This window comes from Caretta caretta, chromosome 5 (assembly GCF_965140235.1).
Source record: "Caretta caretta isolate rCarCar2 chromosome 5, rCarCar1.hap1, whole genome shotgun sequence".
NCBI lineage: Eukaryota > Metazoa > Chordata > Testudines > Cheloniidae > Caretta > Caretta caretta.
In genome coordinates, this window is record NC_134210.1 from 26,935,782 (window position 1) to 26,953,346 (window position 17,565).

Here is a 17,565-nt window from a genome sequence, read left to right on the forward strand (position 1 = left end):
TCGTTCCTGACCAACTTAATTGCCTTCTATGATGAGATGGCTCTCTCTATAGATATGGGGAAAGCAGTGGACGTGATATACCTTGACTTTAGCAAAGCTTTTGATATCGTCTCCCACAGTATTCTTGCTAGCAAGTTAAAAAAGTATGGGTTGGATGAATGGACTATAAGGTGGATAGAAAGCTGGCTATATCGTCAAGCTCAAGGGGTAGTGATCAACAGCTCAATGTCTAGTTGGCAGCTAGTATCAAGCAGAGTGCCCCAGGGGTCAGTCCTGGGGCTGGTTTTGTTCAACATCTTCATTAATGATCTGGATGGTGGGATGGATTACATCCGCGGCAAGTTCACGGATGACACTAAGCTGTGGGGAGAGGTAGATACGCTGGAGGCTAGAGATAGGGTCCAGAATGATCTAGACAAATTGGAGGATTGGCCAAAAGAAATCTGATGAGGTTCAACAAGGACAAGTGCAGAGTCCTGCACTTAGGACGGAAGAATCCCATGCACTGCCACAGGCTGGGAACCGACTAGCTAAGCGGCATTTTTGAAGATGGGGATTACAGTGGACGAGAAGCTGGATATTAGTCAACAGTGTGCCCTTGTTGCCAAGAAGGCTAATGGTATATTGGGCTGCATTAGTAGGAGCATTGCCAGCAGACTGAGGGAAGTGATTATTCCCCTTTATTCAGCACTGGTGAGACCACATCTGGAGTACTGCATCCAGTTTTGGGTCCCCCGCTACAGAAAGGATGTGGACCAATTGGAGAGAGTCCAGCAGAGAGCAACGAAAATGATTAGGGGGCTGAGGCACATGACTTACAAGAAGAGGCTGAGGCAACTGGGCTTATTTAGTCTGCAGAAGAGAAGAGTGAGGGGGGATTTGATAGCAGCCTTTAACTACCTGAAGGGTGGTTCCAAAGAGAATGGAGCTAGGCTGTTCTCGGTGGTGGCAGATGACGGAACAAGGAGCAATGGTCTCAAGTTGCAGTGGGGGAGGTCTAGGAGAGATATTAGGAACAACTATTTCACCAGGAGGGAAGTGAAGCACTACAATGGCTTACCCAGGGAGGGGGTGGAATCTCCATCCTTAAAAGGTTTTTAAGGCCTGGCTTGACCAAGCCCTAGCTAGTATGCTTTAGTTGCGGTTGGGTCCTGCTTTGAGCATGGGGTTGGACTAGATGATCTCCTGGGGTCTCTTCCAACCGTAATCTTCTATGACATCAATGATTGTGATGCAGCAGCAGCAGGAGTAGGCTATTGTCATCTCACTGGTCTCTGTTTTCAACACTGTGGTTCATACTGCCGTTGTTGTTGTGAATACAGTGTGTGGCGGTAGCATTGCGGGACATAGTAACTCCTCTGTCACTTCTTGAACTTCGGTATTGTGACAGAGCTCTGTCCTTGTCTCCATGAGTCCCGCGTTATCTGGCAGATTTCGCCAGCCTCAGAGGCTAACTGTAACCCTCCACATAACCCTTCTCTCTCTAGGGACAAGGGTCACAGTCTACTGAGCCATTTTCATCATAAGCCAGCGAGGGAGGGGAGGAGAAGCCATCCTTCCTTGCACAGTCTCTGTTGTCTCCCAGTCTCCGCGATTAATCTGGGGGTGGGGGCAAAAGGGGGAGCCCGGGCCCGCCCTCTACTCCGGGCTCCAGCCCAGGGACCCTAGTAGTATCAGCTATGGTAGCTAACCTTTTAGAAACATGACATGTACAATTCCCTGGGCTACTTCCCCACAGCAGCCCCCACTTCCTCAGGCTCCACTTCACCCTTACCTCAGGGCATCCTTCCTTGTGCCTGATACGGTGTGTACAGCTCAGTCTCTCCAACAACACAACTTCTTCTCACAGCTCCTGACATCGACACCCACCTGACTAACTGGGAGGCTTTTAACTAGTTTCAGCCAGCCCCTGATTGGCTTCAGGTGTCCCAATCAACCTAGCATTCTCCTTGCTTTCTGGAAAGTTCTAAATTGGCCCCAGGTGTTTTAATTGACCTGGAGCAGCTGCCATTTAACTTATCCTGGTACCAGGGATTTGTTTAGCCTGGAGCTAATATAGCTATCTCCCACTACTTGTCTATAGCCATCTGGCCTTGCCCCGTCACAGTATATAAATACCCAGGAATCGCAGCATCACCCTTGAGTCTTTGAGCATATGGAGAGAATCTTCAATCTTTGCAGAGAAGAGTTTGGACCCCTTGAATTGTAAATCTTCAACTGTGGATTGCTCTTCCCCAGAGAAGCCAGAAAGATGGAGCCATGAAACCCTTCTCATCACCACTCATCTTCCTGTTGTATCCACAGAGTCCAGGGCGACTTGGAGGGCTGTTCTAGATATTAGTTGACCCTCTGATACAAGTACTGTAAATTGTTCTTTTTTCTCATCAGAAATAAAGTCAACTAATTCAAAATATTGTGTAGTTATAATCATATTTAATCAGCAAGGCTTCATAGTTGGCTATCCACAGGTGCAGTGTAGCTGTGGATTAAGCCTTGCAGCGGAAAAGGTGGAGCCTCTTCCAGTCCTTATCATAACAACTGTATTCTTAAGTTGCTGTTGTCTGCCCCATTCATGGACTGAATCGACTACCAGAGAATTGGGTGCTGGATAGGAGAAGAGCAACTCTGTGCCCTTAACTGGCACATAATATTTTTTGTCAGACCTCTTACATATTGGTGGAACAGTTGCAGGGGTCTGCCAAATGGACTTGACAGGTTACATTATCACATCGTTCATGCGAAGAGCGATTTTGGAAGAGGAGGATATGTTCAGAATGTCCACAAGTTTGTGCTGTGCCACCAGGACCTCTTCCAGAGAGATGTCTAGAAAACTCACCACCCTTTTAAACAGGTCCTGAAATTGTTTAAAATCATTCCCCATACTAGGGGGAGGAGGCGGCATGACAGCGTCATCTGGGGAGGATAATGACAGGTGCGTAGGTGGTGTCCCTTCCTGGTCTGAGGATTCTTCTTCCTCTTCATCCCCTTCCCCTGCTGGTACCGAGGGTGCTGTACTGAGGGGTAAAGGCGATTCCTGTGTTCTCAGTTTAGATATGGTAGGCAGTCCTTGTTGGGGGGGGGGGTGAGTATGTTGCCCACGGATTCCAGTATACACAATGGGGTGGCAAGGGCATCGCTGGGCCCCAGGATTTCTGGGATCAGTATAATATGCCCCCTGAGGGGGTCCTGTTTTGAGCGGCTCTCGGTGGGAAGGAGATTGTGGAGGAGAGACTATTTGCCCTTCCTTAGCCTTCTCGCTCGAAAGAGGTGGAGCAGAGTGCGGTGGCAAGGTTTGTCTAGGTGGGGTCTTGGCTTCAGGCTCAGATGCTGGTCTGAGAGGCTTCCCGCCCCACACCCCAGCTGCCCATCCCACAGACGGGACTCTATGCCCGACTGCGGTTGCAGGCCTCGGCCCCTGGCCGAGGGTCCGCTCCCGCCCCCAGCTGTGGCCCCAGCCTCGACCCTCTTACCTGCGTCCCCGCCCCACCCTCCCCGGAGCTGCTACTCTGCTCCTGGCTCCATGGGAGGGACAGACAGGGGTAAAGAAGGGCGTGAGGTACAAAGTTTGGGGACCACTGGTCTAAGGGGATTGTCTGTGACTCCATAGTAAGACTGTTACAATGATCCAGGAGTTCACATTTGTTACTGGCTTGGTGAAATCTAATTACAGAACACACCCTCAGTTTGGCGTGTTTGCCCTACTTTTGACAGGTTGCCCTGAGGTAGGCACTCACCGTCATGAGCCAGTCTAAACAGCACGACAGAGGAGTCTTTTCCCTCCCTTGGATTTTGGCATCAGGAAGTAACAGAAGTAGAAGCTGTGACCCTGGTGTTTCGGTGGAACCCTCTCCACCACTCTCAAAGCCAGCAGAGTGGACTTGCTTGAGGAGCAGCAACTCCTGAGAGAAGTCCCTGAGGAGGGATGGAGAGGATCTGACCATGCTTAGGACCCAACTGTCAGTAATGACAGAGTCCCAAGCATTGTGAAAGCAGGCTAGCTTGTCCCCAAAGGGGGGAGATGAGGAGCGGCAACTGGAACAGTGCTCTGGACCCAGGAGTCAAAATGGGCACTTGGAAGGCACCAGGGAAGAGGGTGTGGACTGGCCAAAACCCAACCATGGCTACTTTCTCTGGTGGGACTTACCTCTCTTTCTGGGATAGTCCCATTGCCTTGGAGGAGGGAAAGTCTGGCCCAACATACACTACGGAAGATACTGCTGCTTTTGGACTCTGTAGTGGCGCCCCCAAGGAGCCCTGGAGTTCCTGAAGGAGTGCAGCATCTTGTCAGCTGTGTTCAAGAACAGCTTTTGCCCTGGAAAGGCAAATCTTCAATGGCTTGCTGGACATCGGGGGCAATGCTCAAATTCTACAGCCAGGAAGCCCTCTTCATGGTGACTGCAGAAGCTATCACCCTGGCCAAGGTGTGCACGACATCAAGTGTGGACTGCAAGGACATCTTAGCCGCCAAGCAGCCCTCAGTGACAAATGCCAAAATTTCTCCACAAGGCCTTGGACAGCTGTTCTGCAAACTTACATCGCTGTCCAGTTAACAAAATCATACTTGGAGGCAAGGTTTGCTAGCTAGCTATTTGCATCTGTAAGGAGATGTAAGTCTTCTTGCCCATAAGGTCCAATCATTTAGAGTCCCTATCCTCAGGAGTGGACTGCTGTTCACCACAGTTACAGCTCAGGAATCTGGAGAAGGATGGGAGTAAAACCCCTCAAATCCCTGCACAAGAACAAAACAGCACCTTTCCAGGCACTTAGCCACAGGCACTATTGAAGCCAGTGTGCTCCAGAGGGTCTTAGCCGGTTCAAGGAGTGCATTGATAGGGAGGGCAACATTCCCAGGAGAAGACAGCTGTAAAATGTCCATCAATTTGTGGGTGTTCTCTTGTAAGAGTTCCACTTACATACCAAGTGAGGCAGAGGAACCTCAAGATCCCAGAGATAAGAGCAGAATGAGAGTAGAGGGAGCAAATAGGAGGTCTGACTCATCCATCACCAGAACGAGGCACTGCCGTTGGAAACAGTATTGGTCCCGGAAACAGTATCAGTCCTGAAGCGAACAGCAGTACCAGAGTGTCCGATGGTACCAATGTTGAGGACGGTGAAAGCTGCCACAGAAGCATTTGCAGTGCCAACTCCATCAGTGCCAAGGAGGTTCCTAGTACTGAAGTCCCCTGTACCAATCCTACTTCCACAACCTCTGGAACTGAAAAACTGGGGTGTGGTCCAGATAGATCCCAGCATTCAGCAGTTTGTTCAATCAAAGGGGTTATAGCTGACGCAGCCCTGGCAAAATCCTGGAAACTAAGGAGAGGTTGGGACCGAAAGGCAGAGGAGGTCTGTAGCTGCCTGGTATGCCACCGACATGGAAGCAATCAGTACCAGCATCTCCCCCGTCAGTACCGGACTTCTGGAGGCCAGAGCTGGCATCAACAGTGTAGGGTTTCTAAACTCCCTACTGCGTACCAGTTATTAGGAAGAGACAGGTAACAGTTATGGGGGATTCGATCATTAGAAACATAGATGGCTGGGTTTGCGATGACCAGGAGAACTGCATGGTGACTTGCCTGCCTGGTGAGAAAGTTGCGGATCTCTTGAGACATCTAGGTAGACTTATGTATTGTGCTGGGAAAGAGCAGGTGGTCATGGTACATGTAGGTACCAATGATGAAGGGAAGGATAGGAGAAAGATTCTAGAGACCATATTTAGGCTGTTAAGTAAGAGATGGTAGTGTTCTCTGAAATGCTTCCAGTTACACGCGCAGGGCCAGTTAGAAAGGCAGAACTGCAGGGTCTCAATGTGTAGATTAGATGACAGTATAGGGAGGAGGGGTTTAGATTTATTAGAAATTGGGGAAACTTTTGGGAAAGGGGGAGCCTATACAGAAAGGATGGTGATACTGACTGGGAAATGCTTAGGGAGATTAGAGGCTATAAAAATAAAAAATAATAATAATGGGGTATTTCAACTATCCCCATCTTGACTGGGTACATGTCACCTCAGGATGGGATGCAGAAATAAAGTTTGACACCTTCAATGACAGCTTCTTGGAGCAGCTAGTCCTGGAACCCACAAGAGGAGAGGCAATTCTTGATTTACTCCTAAGTGAAGCACAGGATCTGGTCCAAGAGGTGAATATAGCTGTACCGCTTGGCAATAACAGTGACCATAATGAAATTTAACATCCCTGTCGTGGGGAAAACACGACAGCAGCCCAACACTGTAGCATTTAATTTCAGAAAGGGGGACTATACAAAAATGAGCAATTTAAGAAGATATAGTGCCAAAAGTGAAATCCCTGCAAGCTGCATTGAAACTTTTCAAAGACACCATAATAGAGGCTCAACTTAAACGTATACCCCAAATTAAAAAAGGCAAGAGAACCAAAAAAGTGTGCCACCGTGGCTAAACAAACTAAAAGAAGCAGTGATAGACAAAAAGACATCCTTTAAAAAGTGGAAGTTAAATCCTAGTGAGGAAAATAGAAAGGAGCATAAACTCTGGCAAATGAAGTGTAAAAATATAATTAAGAAAGTCAAAAAAGAACAGCGAGACAAAGACTCAGTAAGTACTAGCCCCACCTCAAAAAACATATTGGAATTGGAAAAGGTTCAGAAAAGGGCAACAAAAATAATTAGGGGTATGGAATGGCTGCCATATGAGGAGAAATTAATAAGACTGGGACTTTTCAGCTTGGAAAAGAGATGACTAAGGAGGGATATGATAGTCTATAAAATCATGACTGGTAAGGAGAAGGTAAATAAGGAAGTGTTATTTACTCCTTCTCATAACACAAGAATGAAATTAATAGGCAGCACATTTAAAACAAACAAAAAGTAGTATTTTTTCACACAACGCACAGTCAACCTGTGGAACTCCTTGCCAGAGGATGTAGTGAAGGCCAAAACTATAACAGGGTTCAAAAAAGAATGAGAATCTTGGCTTGATAATCTTGGAATGAGAATCCACCCCCCTCCTCCTCCCCTGAGCCTGCTGCATCCCCACTCCTCCCCTTCCCAAACACACACCACCACCCCCCGGCCACCTAACAGGTGTTTGGTCGTGCTTAGGACTTTCCAGGAGGGAGGGGGAGGAGTGTGGACACGGCCCGCTCGGGAGAGGAGGCAGTAAAGACGCGGGGTCGGGGCGGCGGGGTCGAGCACCCATGGTGCAGAGGGGAAGTCTGCGCCTGTACCAGCACCAGTTCAATGCCAATCCATGTATTTCCTGGGAGAGGCAGAAGAATCACCCCAAAACCTGGAGTGGTGTCAACTGGGCTCATGTGACCTTTTCCTTGGTAAAGTTGATGGGGAATGGCTCCTCTGTTTCGAGAGAGGAGCGCCTGCTCCACAGCATGAAGTGGCGGCACTCTCAGAACCTGAGGGCAATCTCCGACCTGATGATGGCCTCAGTTCCAAAGCCGACCACATGACCTGTTCGAGTAGGTATTGCTGCAGACTAAGGTCCCAAGTCACTGAGTCCGTTTCTTAAACCATTAGCAGATCGTGCAACACAGGCTTCTTGTTACCCTTTAGGTCTCTAGATAGTGTGATCTTTTTAAGGGCCTTCGCCTTTCTAATTTTGTCCCAACATGCTTATGTTTTTTTATATTCATCCTTCATAATTTGACCTAGTTTCCACTTTAGGGAGTCTACCTCCTGTCTGAGGATCCTCTCATGAGTTGGATCCCTGAAGAGGGACAGGGAAGGGGGTTTTGTGGGAAGAATGAAAGGAAATTCTGCTGTGTAGCCTTGGTAATTCCAGGGGAGTCCCATCAAAATGGTCTCTTGGCAGGAGGCTGGGATTGGGAAGAGGACGACGATGAGGCAATTTGTCTGCTGTGCTGCACCCTCTAGTACAGGGGTGGGCAAACTACAGCGTGGGGACCACATCCGGCCCTTCAGATGTTTTAATCTGGCCCTCGAGCTCCAGCTGGGGAGCAAGGTCCAGGGCTTGCCCGGCTCCAGCCATGAAGCAGGGTCAGCAGCTTGCCCTGTTCTGTGCATGCCAGGGCTCCACGCGGCTCCTGGAAGCAGAGGCATGTCCCCTCTCCGGCTCCTACAGGTAGGGGCAGCCAGGGGGCTCCACACCCTTCCCCTGCCCCAAGCGACGCCCCCACAGCTCCCACTGGCTGGGAATGAAGGCCAATTGGAGCTGCAGAGACGGTGCCTGTGAACGGTGCAGTGCGCAGAGCCGCTTGGCCATGCCTACACATAGGAGCTGGAGTGTGGTAAGTGTGGGGGAGATATGCCGCTGCTTCCAGGAGCTGACTGAGGTAAGTACCGCCCAGAGCTTGCACCCCGACCCCCTCCCACACCCCAACCCCCTGCCCTGATCCCCCTTCCACCCTCGAAACCTCTCGGTCCCACCCTCCAAGCCTGGAGCACCCTCCTGCATCCCCAACCCCTCATACACAGCCCCACCCCAGACCCCGCACCCCAGCCGGAGCCCTCACACCTCACCCCCACATCCCAAACCCCAATTTTATGAGCATTCATGGCCCGCCGTACAATTTACATACCCAGATGTGGCCCTCGAGCCAAAACATTTGCTCACCACTGCTCTAGTTCCTCCTGAGAGGCTCATACGACAGTAAAAAGGCTGACATTCTGATAGTAAAAAGGCTCAGGAGCAGAATGCTGCTTATAAGGAGATGGTTTGGAGTACTTCCTCCAATAGGCTGGAGTATAAATATCCAAGGAATGCAGAGATTGCACATAAGTCCTTAAGGGGTACAGACTCAATTTTTTTTCCATGAAAATTGGTGCCCTCAGAGGGGAGGTCCTCCACAGTATCTTGAACCTCCTTGGGATACCCAGAGGAGCAATGCTATGAAGCTCGCCTCATGACAACCACAGTTGACCTGGCGTGTGAAGTAGTGTCACAAGTGTTAATTGAAGCTTGAAGGGATGACCTAGCTGTCAATTTACCTTTGTCGATGATGGCCTGAAATTGTTATTTGAGTTCCTGTGGAAGTTTTTTGATGAATGCAGACAATGTGCTGTAGTTAGAGTCATACTTAGAAATCAATGTATGATATTTACAATGCAAAACTGAAGACTGGGAGAGGAAGAATGCTTTATTTCATCTAATCATTTGGTGTATTTTTCAGAGGGAACAGACCTAGGCTGGTGCAGTCTGTTACATTCAGTGGTGGTCTGAACCATCAAAGAATCTGGGGCATGGTGTGAACACAAATATTCTGCCCCCTTACTTTTTCCTCTGTCTTTTTTTTTGGGGGGGGGGGGGGGAGAATGGGGTCACAAATAGCTAGGGTATGCCAGGCCATCCTGGCTGGCTCCAGCATAGCTTTCCTCATTGGTCCTGAGCACAGTAGTGTGCCCTGCTGGAGTGCAAGAGTGCCCAGGAGACTCTGGAATCCCTGCTGGGGCTAACTGCATGCCTTGGAGAGGCAAAGGAGTCACTGTCTCAACTTCTAGCTCACCAGATAAGTAAAAATATTCAATTCTGCCAGCTGAGCCATTGGTACGGTATCCCTTGCAATACAGTAATGGCATATGGTGCACTGATGATGTGGATATCTCCCCTAGAGACTACCAGTTCCAGGATTATCCGCGACTCCGGGTCAGAGTACAGATCCAGGCTGTAGTAAAAGGTAATATACCAGGATCTAACAGTGGGGGACATGAAGGGCTTCTACCCCTTGATGAAGCAGACAGTGCCAGTTTAGGTTGGGTGGTGAATGTTGGTGCCACCAAAACCTCCTTCCTCCTGCTGTGGCGCGGTATCTTTGGTGCAGCAGGCAATCGCTCCTCTCTTTCTCTATCGGTTTTGGGGCACTCTTGGACCTCAGTGCTGGTGGTTGGGATCCATGCACCCCATGAATTCCTGACACATCCACAATGGGACACAGAGTCTTATTAGATTTGGAAAGAAGAGGGGATGCAGTCCTCTTCATAGAGGCCTCAGGAGGGGATTTCTCCCACTTCTTATGAGGGTATTTGTCCTTACCCTCCTCCCATTGCAGGTTAAAGTATTTGGGCCTGGTTTCTGATGGTTCAGAGTTATGGAGAATCCAGGAGGAGGGGTGCTACTAAGTACATCTGGCCAGCATACACGGGAAGCAGATGACCCAGGTTTGGACTGTGCTCTCAACGACTGCTTCATCAGGTGTCTTTGGAACTGGAATTTTCAGTATTGCTGGGTTCAGGGTGGAAAAGAATTACAAATATTGCATATGGAGGGAATGTGGGATTCTCCAAGCCAATATACAAATAAGTCGTGGGGAATCACTCATCAGGAAGACGAGGCAGACCATGGAAGACTTGAACTGGGGATCTTAGACATACTAAGCATGGGAGAATGGAAGGGGAAACTCTGGGATTCCAAAATGTTAACTAACTACTAAAACTATCCAGAAGGTAGAACTATTTACAGAAAAACCTGATTTGAAGCAGTAATTATAGTGAAGCTGCCAACACTTCAGGGTTCTCTCTCAGGTCATGAAATGTAGAAAGGAATTGGAAAGGTAGACAGTCTGTGTCTACCTTTATGCCCTTGGTTTGGCACAACGAGGCGGCACAGGCATGGACCAACAAATGCCGCTAGTGAAAAATCTTCCAGTTTAGGAGCATGGAGAGCGTGCACACCCACAGTGGAATACTCACAGGGACGAAGAATTAAAATATCCCTCAGCACCTTTTTTGAAAGGCCAGAAGAGAATCTCAGGGTCCACTCCAAAATGCCCTACGTAAAGCAGACTCTAAAGTTCATGGCTGTGAACAGCTATTGTTCAATTCAAAATCATTGCCATGTTTGCTAAGACTCTCCACAATCAGTATCTAACTCAGTTTGCTTTGTAAAGCACACATAGGAAAGTTACTATTTCATATTAATACGTGTAAGTATTCTAATTGTTTTTACATTTTCAAAAAGCACACAGCATGCAGTGCTATTTTATACTTTTTTTACCTCATTTTTGATGAAATCAGCACTCATTCCAGTTTCTTTATCTTCAGAGGAAGGCAATATAACTGATTCCTCAGGAACAATTTGTGACCAACGCCCAGCCAGTGAAGTATTTTTAGGAGAGGATATATTTTCGCATTCTGTGCTCTCCCACAGAAAGACACACGCAGTAGGAGTAATGAGTAGCACCTTGTTCCCATCTCCTGAGACATACAGGTACAATCTCATGGAGCACTCTGGAAAAATAATGTGTCAGAAAAGTGACGGTTTTTCACTGTCCACAGATGTGCATGAAGAGATTTTACTAAAAAAAGTTATGAGTACTAACTGAAATCAAACCAGTTTTTAAAAAAATATTTTAAAGAACATTTAGTGAGTTTCATACAAGGAAGACACACACGAACAGCAAGCAGTGTTAAACGTAACAGGGCATGGGTCTCTCTCCCTCCATGGTCCACTTCACACAAGAGAGGTGATGGCTAGGAGCCAAAAACCCTAGGTTGGTGCCCTCAAAGAACCTAAAACTGTGACAATATGTACCAAGTGTGACTCTAGTGTATGTGAGGCATAAGTAAGAGTGGTGATATAATTGAAACAATCTTTGTTGTTGAAGTAAGCCTCCAAAGACAAAGGAGGCAGCATACATTACATCTCAGTGTAAACTGCAGACAAAAAGCTTCACAGTAGCATCAATCCATACAGTAATGTCCTGTGTAAACATGGGGCAAGAGAAAAACCTGTTTTAAAATTTCTTTTGGAATTGCTTTATCGTGATTGGGCTACATTTGAGAGTCTTCATCTTGATTAGCGTAATCTCGTCTTCACCCTTCTCCCTTCACTTATCACCCCTTCCAAAATCCATGCAACACACAGCTTTTAAGTCTACTTTGCCTCAAGTGACCATGTAAACCCGTCCACTGGCTACCCTCTTCTCCGCCATCACAATGTCAACTTTATAGAGACGGTTCTAAAGACGCTAAATTTCCATCTTCATAACTGTGGGTCCCTCCATTCTGCCACTGATGGCAGACCTGATGTCCCATTTATCTGCTTCCTCTATGACCATCTCTGCATTAACCTTCATGCCATAAGAACAGAATAATGGCTATAGTGAGTCAGACCAATTGCTATCTAGCACAGTATTGTGTTTTCCAATGTGCAGTACTTTGCATTTATCGACACTGAATTTCATCGGCCATTTTGTTGCCCAGTCATCCAGTTTAGTGAGATCCCTTTTAACTCTTTGCATGCAGCTTTGGACTTCATTATCTTGAGTAATTTTGTATCATCTGCTTTGCCACCTTACTGTTCACCCCTTTTTCCAGACTTTTTATTAATATGTTGAACAGCACTGCTCCCGTTACAGATCCTTGTGGGATTACCTCATTATTTACCACTCTCCACTGTGAAAACTGGCCATATATTCTTATACATTGTTTCCTATCTTTTAACCAGTTACTAGTCCACGAAAAAAACTTTCCTTCTTATCTCATGATGCCCTACTTTGCCTAAGAACCTTTGGTGAGGAACCTTACCAAAGGCTTTCTGAAAGTCCAAATACACTATATCACCTTTGTCCATGTTTGTTGATCCCCTCAAAGAATTCTAACAGATTGGTGAGGCATGATTTCCCTTTATAAAAGCCAGGTTGACTCTTTCCCAACGAATCAGGTTCATCTATGCATCTGATAATTCTGTTCTTTACTACAGTTTCAACCAATTTGCCTGGTACTGAAGTTAGGCTTACCAGTCTGCAAATTAGCAGGATCGCCTCTGGAGTCTTTTTGAAAAATCAGAGTTACATTAGATATTCACCAGTCATTTGGTACAGAGGTCGATTTAAGTAATAAGTTAAGCACAGTTGTTAGTCTGGCAATTTCATATTTGAGTTCCTTCAGAACTCTTGGGTGAGCATCACCTGGTCCTGGTGACTTATTACTGTTTAATTTATCTGTTTCTTCCAAAACCTCCTCTACCAACACCTCAGTCTGGAACCTAAAAAGAACAGCTGGAACCTTCATCATCTGCAGTGAAGACAGAAAAATAATTCATTTAGCTTCTCTACAACAGCCCTGTCTTCCTTCAGTGATCCTTTTGCACCTCAATTGCCCACTGGCCTAGTTGATTGTTTTGCAGGCTGCCTGCTTCTGATGTACTTTAAAAAAAAAAAAAAAAAAAAATGGATGTTAGTTTGTGTGTCTTTTGCTAGTTGCTCTTCAAATTCTCTTTTGGCCTGCCTAATTATACTTTTACACTTGATTTGCCAGAGTTTATGCAAACTTTTGTCCTTGGTAGGATTTGACTTCTAATTTTTAAAGGATGCCTTTTTGCCTCTAAGCACCTCTTTTACTCTGTTGTTTAGCCATGGTGGCATTTATTTTATTTTTTTTAATTAGGAATATACATTGAATTTGAGCTTCTATTATGGTGATTTTAAAAAGTTTCTGTGCAGCTTGCAGGCATGTCACCCTTATGACTGTTCCTTTTAATTTCCATTTAACTAGCTTCCTCATTTTTGTGTAGTTCCCCTTTTGAAGTTAAATGCTATTGTGGTAGGCTTCTTTGGCATTTATCCCCCTACAAAAATGTTAAAATTTAATTGTGCTATGGTCACTATTACCAAGTGGATCAGTTATATTTACCTGTTGGACCAGATCCTGTGTGCCACTTAGAACTAAATCAAGAACTGTCCCTCCCCTTACGCGAGACTAGCTGCTCCAAGAAGCTATCATTAACGGTGTTTAGAAATTTTATCTCTGCATCCCATCCTGAGGTGACATATTCCCAGTTAATACGGGGATAGTTGAAATCCCTCATTACTGGGTTTTCTGTTTTTGTAGCCTCTCTAATCTCCTTACCATTTCACAATAGCCATCACCATCCTGATAAGGTGACTGGTTGTATGTTCCTACTGCTATACTCTTATTATTCAAGCATGGAATTTCTGTCCTTAGAGATTTTGTGATACTGTTTAAGTCATTTAAGTTTTTTTCACTATTTTTGACTCTATGCTTTCTTTCACATATTATGCCATGCCCCAGCCAGCGTGACCTACTCTGTCATTCCTATATATTTTGTATTCTGATATTACTATGTCCCATTAATTACCATCCTTCCATCAAATTTTTAAGATGCCAATTATATCAATATCCTCATTTAATACCGGGCATTCAAGTTCACCCATCTTTATATTTAGACTTCTTGGATTTGTACACAAGCACTTATAAAATTTGTCAATATTTAGTTGTCTACCTTCATGTGAAGGTAATTGAATGGTACTGTTTTTCCTTTGACTGTTTCTCTTCAGCTCTTACTTGTAACTTTATAGTAAAGAGGAGAGGATAGAAGATGATAGAGTAGCCCCTTTAAGAAATCTTTCCCTAAGGGATGTGTCTTTCATAACCATGTGTTCCTCCACACCTGTCAGCTTTCCACCAACCCTTAGTTTAAAAACTCCGCTACAACCTTTTTAATTTTACATGCCACCCCCAATGCATGGAATGCCCTACCTGAACTGGTTTCTCACTATTTAAATTCCTCCTGAAGACCCACTTTTATGAGGACTAAGTCCTCTACTTCCTTATTTCACTTATCTCATGAATGAACTGCTCCTTTATATGGAAAGACAGGCTTGAATGCTGGGAGAGAGATGTAAGGATACGAGAATTGAAGCTAAAAACTGGGATCTGGGGAAGATGAGGTTGAACTGTGTACAGAGAATTTAATGTGTTTAACTTTTAAAAAACAACAATGCATTCTGTCAATTTTCTGCTTGATCATCTTGCCTGAATGATAGCACCCAAAATGTGGTAGGAGCTTTCCAAATACTGAGGAAACTATCAAAATCAAAGTCAACAACTTTATTCGTAAGTGTTATACGAAAATGAACCCCAATGACACCAAGGAATCTTTAGTTTTAATTGAAGAAAGAATATTTCCCTCTCTCTTTTGCCTTTAAAGGAGAGAACTGGCTGCGAGACGTGGGAGTGGCTGCTACAGAGAGGTGAAGAGAAGAACTTTGAGATCTAGATCTCTTTGGAAAAGATGTTGCATTTTGTTAGAGAGCTGTTGGCTCAGGAACAGAAGTATCTGTGTAACTAAGCCAACTTCAGCAACAACATTGAGTCTTCTTGTCTGATCCCTGTTGTGAAGAGGCAGGGACAGCCAGAAAGCTGCTCCTGATGCAGGCAGAAAAAGAGAGATAGCAGCCCCATCTCAGACTAAGATATGCCATCTGTCAAAGATCCTGTTGTCAGCAGAAGAGATACTGCACTGGCAGATCCCTTAGGCATATTGGCACAACATTACTGCTGGGAAGTGGAACCCCTTCCTCATGGCCATCCATAGGATGGGGATGAATGGGGAAGATTCCAAAGGGGGCATTTCACGGGGACAGGAGATCAAGTGGTGGGTTCAATGGAAGCACAGATGTCTCCCTTACTACCTTACCTTGACCTTTACCATTACCCCCATGGTTGCCTCTGAGTTCACCCACAATTCCTCAAAACGGGCATTTTTCTTCAAGTTCACCCTTCAGGATGCAGTCCCCTGGAAACACTTATTACATTTGTCATGGTTACAGGGCTAGAGGCAACTCTGTCTCCTCTTCTGGTCTCACTGAATGCACAACCCCAGATGTTAAGGCTCATGTCTTCACCTCTCCTAGGGTGGAATCCCACAATTCATCCACTCTTTAATCAGGCCTTGGGCTGTGTATCAACCTTCATTATTCAGCCAGTCTCCCCTTCTGGAGCATGTGACCAGTGGTTAACACAGGTGACTAGACAGCTCTCTCAAACCAAAGTGTTTAATTTTAACAGCAGGAACAAAGCACTTTAAAACATTAAAGGATCTATATGCACATCTATCTTACCTTCATCCCCACCATCCAACCATCAAAAAAAAAAAAAAATTATTCTGTTTAAGACAGAATCTTAAGAGTTTGGAAATCCAAAATGTAATTAACATTTCTGTTAATAAAAAATTAAGGTTTGCTAAGCGTTAGCTTGGCATACCCAAAATACTAATTAGATTTACAACTCTCTCTTCTGCCAAATAAAAGTTAGTCATTATTTATTAAATAAAATTTAATCATTAAGAGGAAGATCTTTCTTGTCAACATTTGTTTTCTACTTTCAATTGTAATAAAAAAGACAAACTGGAGAGTCCTACCTTGTGCTGCTGTAACCACCTTACTAGTTTCTTCAACTGCTGGTACAATTTTCAGATAGTCCTGGTCTTTATTCCAAAGAAATAGTTCTCCTGTTGTAAGTATTCCTGCCAACCAAGCACCTGTTTTCATAGGGGAAAGACTTCTTAAATTGTTTTACTATAAAGTATTTTAAATTATCTTCCCGCATTTTGTCCCCAATCCTTCAAGTGTCTCTGAACTAGCAGATCCTGTGCTTGTGTGGAGACAGCTACAGTATCAGAGCCTTTTACAGTACTGTATGTTTCCAAATTGTTGCAATCTTAAATGAAAACAAAAATTTGAATTGGAACTTGAGAAAATACTTAACCATTTCTTGATGTTGCTAAGACGACAACATTTTTCAACAGTGATTGAAGTCGAGGAATTTTCTTCTTTGTCTTTCCTGATAACAGGTTAATTTCACTTATACATTTATCATCTAAAAGATAAATAGCTTCTTTTTCCTGTTAAAAGGAAAAAGGAATATTTCAGTTTTCAAAAATACTTTTCTATTTTTGCCTGAAAATTGATGCAGATATAGATAACAGTGTTAAGACCAGAAAAGGGGGGGGGACGACTATTAAGTAAATACAAAAGGCTAAACTGAAATTCACAGTTAAGCATTCAAAAATCATGTAGTGCTGAAACTGAAACTTTAACTCTGCCTTTTTGCACATATCCATTACAATACAGGGCCAAATTCAGCACTCACTCATGCCAGGGTTGAATTTGGCCCATCATTTTTAATTAGCCTGATCCCACAATCCTTATTCCCACTTACCCGAATAAGACTATGTGCCTAGAAAATGCAGGATTAGGCCCTAAAGATCTGATCCTATGTTTCTGAATTCAATGGGAGTTTTGCTATATCGCTCAATCGAAGAAGAATTAGGCCCTAAATGATTACATACTATCTCTCAAATTTCAGAGTAGCAGCTGTGTTAGTCTGTATTCGCAAAAAGAAAAGGAGTACTTGTGGCATCTTAGAAACTAACCAATTTATCTGAGCATAAGCTTTCGTGAGCTACAGCTCACTTCAAATGAAAGAAAGAAAAATTCTACTATGTTAGATAACATTTGAACATATGTGTAAACTGTATTGTAATGTATATATGCAAGAAAGGAGAGCTAATGCTATATGTTTAATTTTGCGTACAGCATTTCCTGGCTACTAAATGCTTAACCATGCAATATTGATACTGCTTTAACTTAGTTTTTTACATAATTTCTTAAGTTGTTTTAAAAGAAAAGGATACAGTAAACTTGTGCCCATCAAAAAAAGTCATTAATATACTGCGTATTTGTTGTGCAGGTGCTAGCTGGCTAAAAGGCAATAGTGTCTGTCACTATAGCAGGTTAAGTATACATTCCCATATCTGTGCACGTATATACTCTTATAAATGTATAACTAAAGAAATCTTTAAAGTAAAATAAG

The 17,565-nt window shown here is 44.7% G+C and overlaps 1 protein-coding gene across 15 annotated transcripts in view; it reads right to left on the reverse strand.

The window, feature by feature from the left end:
* CPLANE1 (ciliogenesis and planar polarity effector complex subunit 1) overlaps positions 1 to 17,565 on the reverse strand; it is a 180,046-nt gene that overhangs the window by 157,630 nt on the left and 4,851 nt on the right. For 14 of the 15 annotated variants that reach the window (XR_012668393.1, XR_012668392.1, XR_007356612.2 and 11 more), the window contains exons 3-5: positions 16,459 to 16,594; positions 16,112 to 16,231; positions 10,943 to 11,175 (exon numbers count right to left, since the gene is read on the reverse strand). Coding sequence is in view for 12 of the 15 variants with exons in the window: in XM_048849585.2 (XP_048705542.2) it covers positions 10,943 to 11,175; positions 16,112 to 16,231; positions 16,459 to 16,594 (489 nt within the window). In the remaining 3 variants the exon portion in view is untranslated. Of the gene's footprint in view, positions 1 to 10,942; positions 11,176 to 16,111; positions 16,232 to 16,458; positions 16,595 to 17,565 lie in introns of those variants that run through there. The other variant, XM_048849590.2, reaches the window with a different exon arrangement.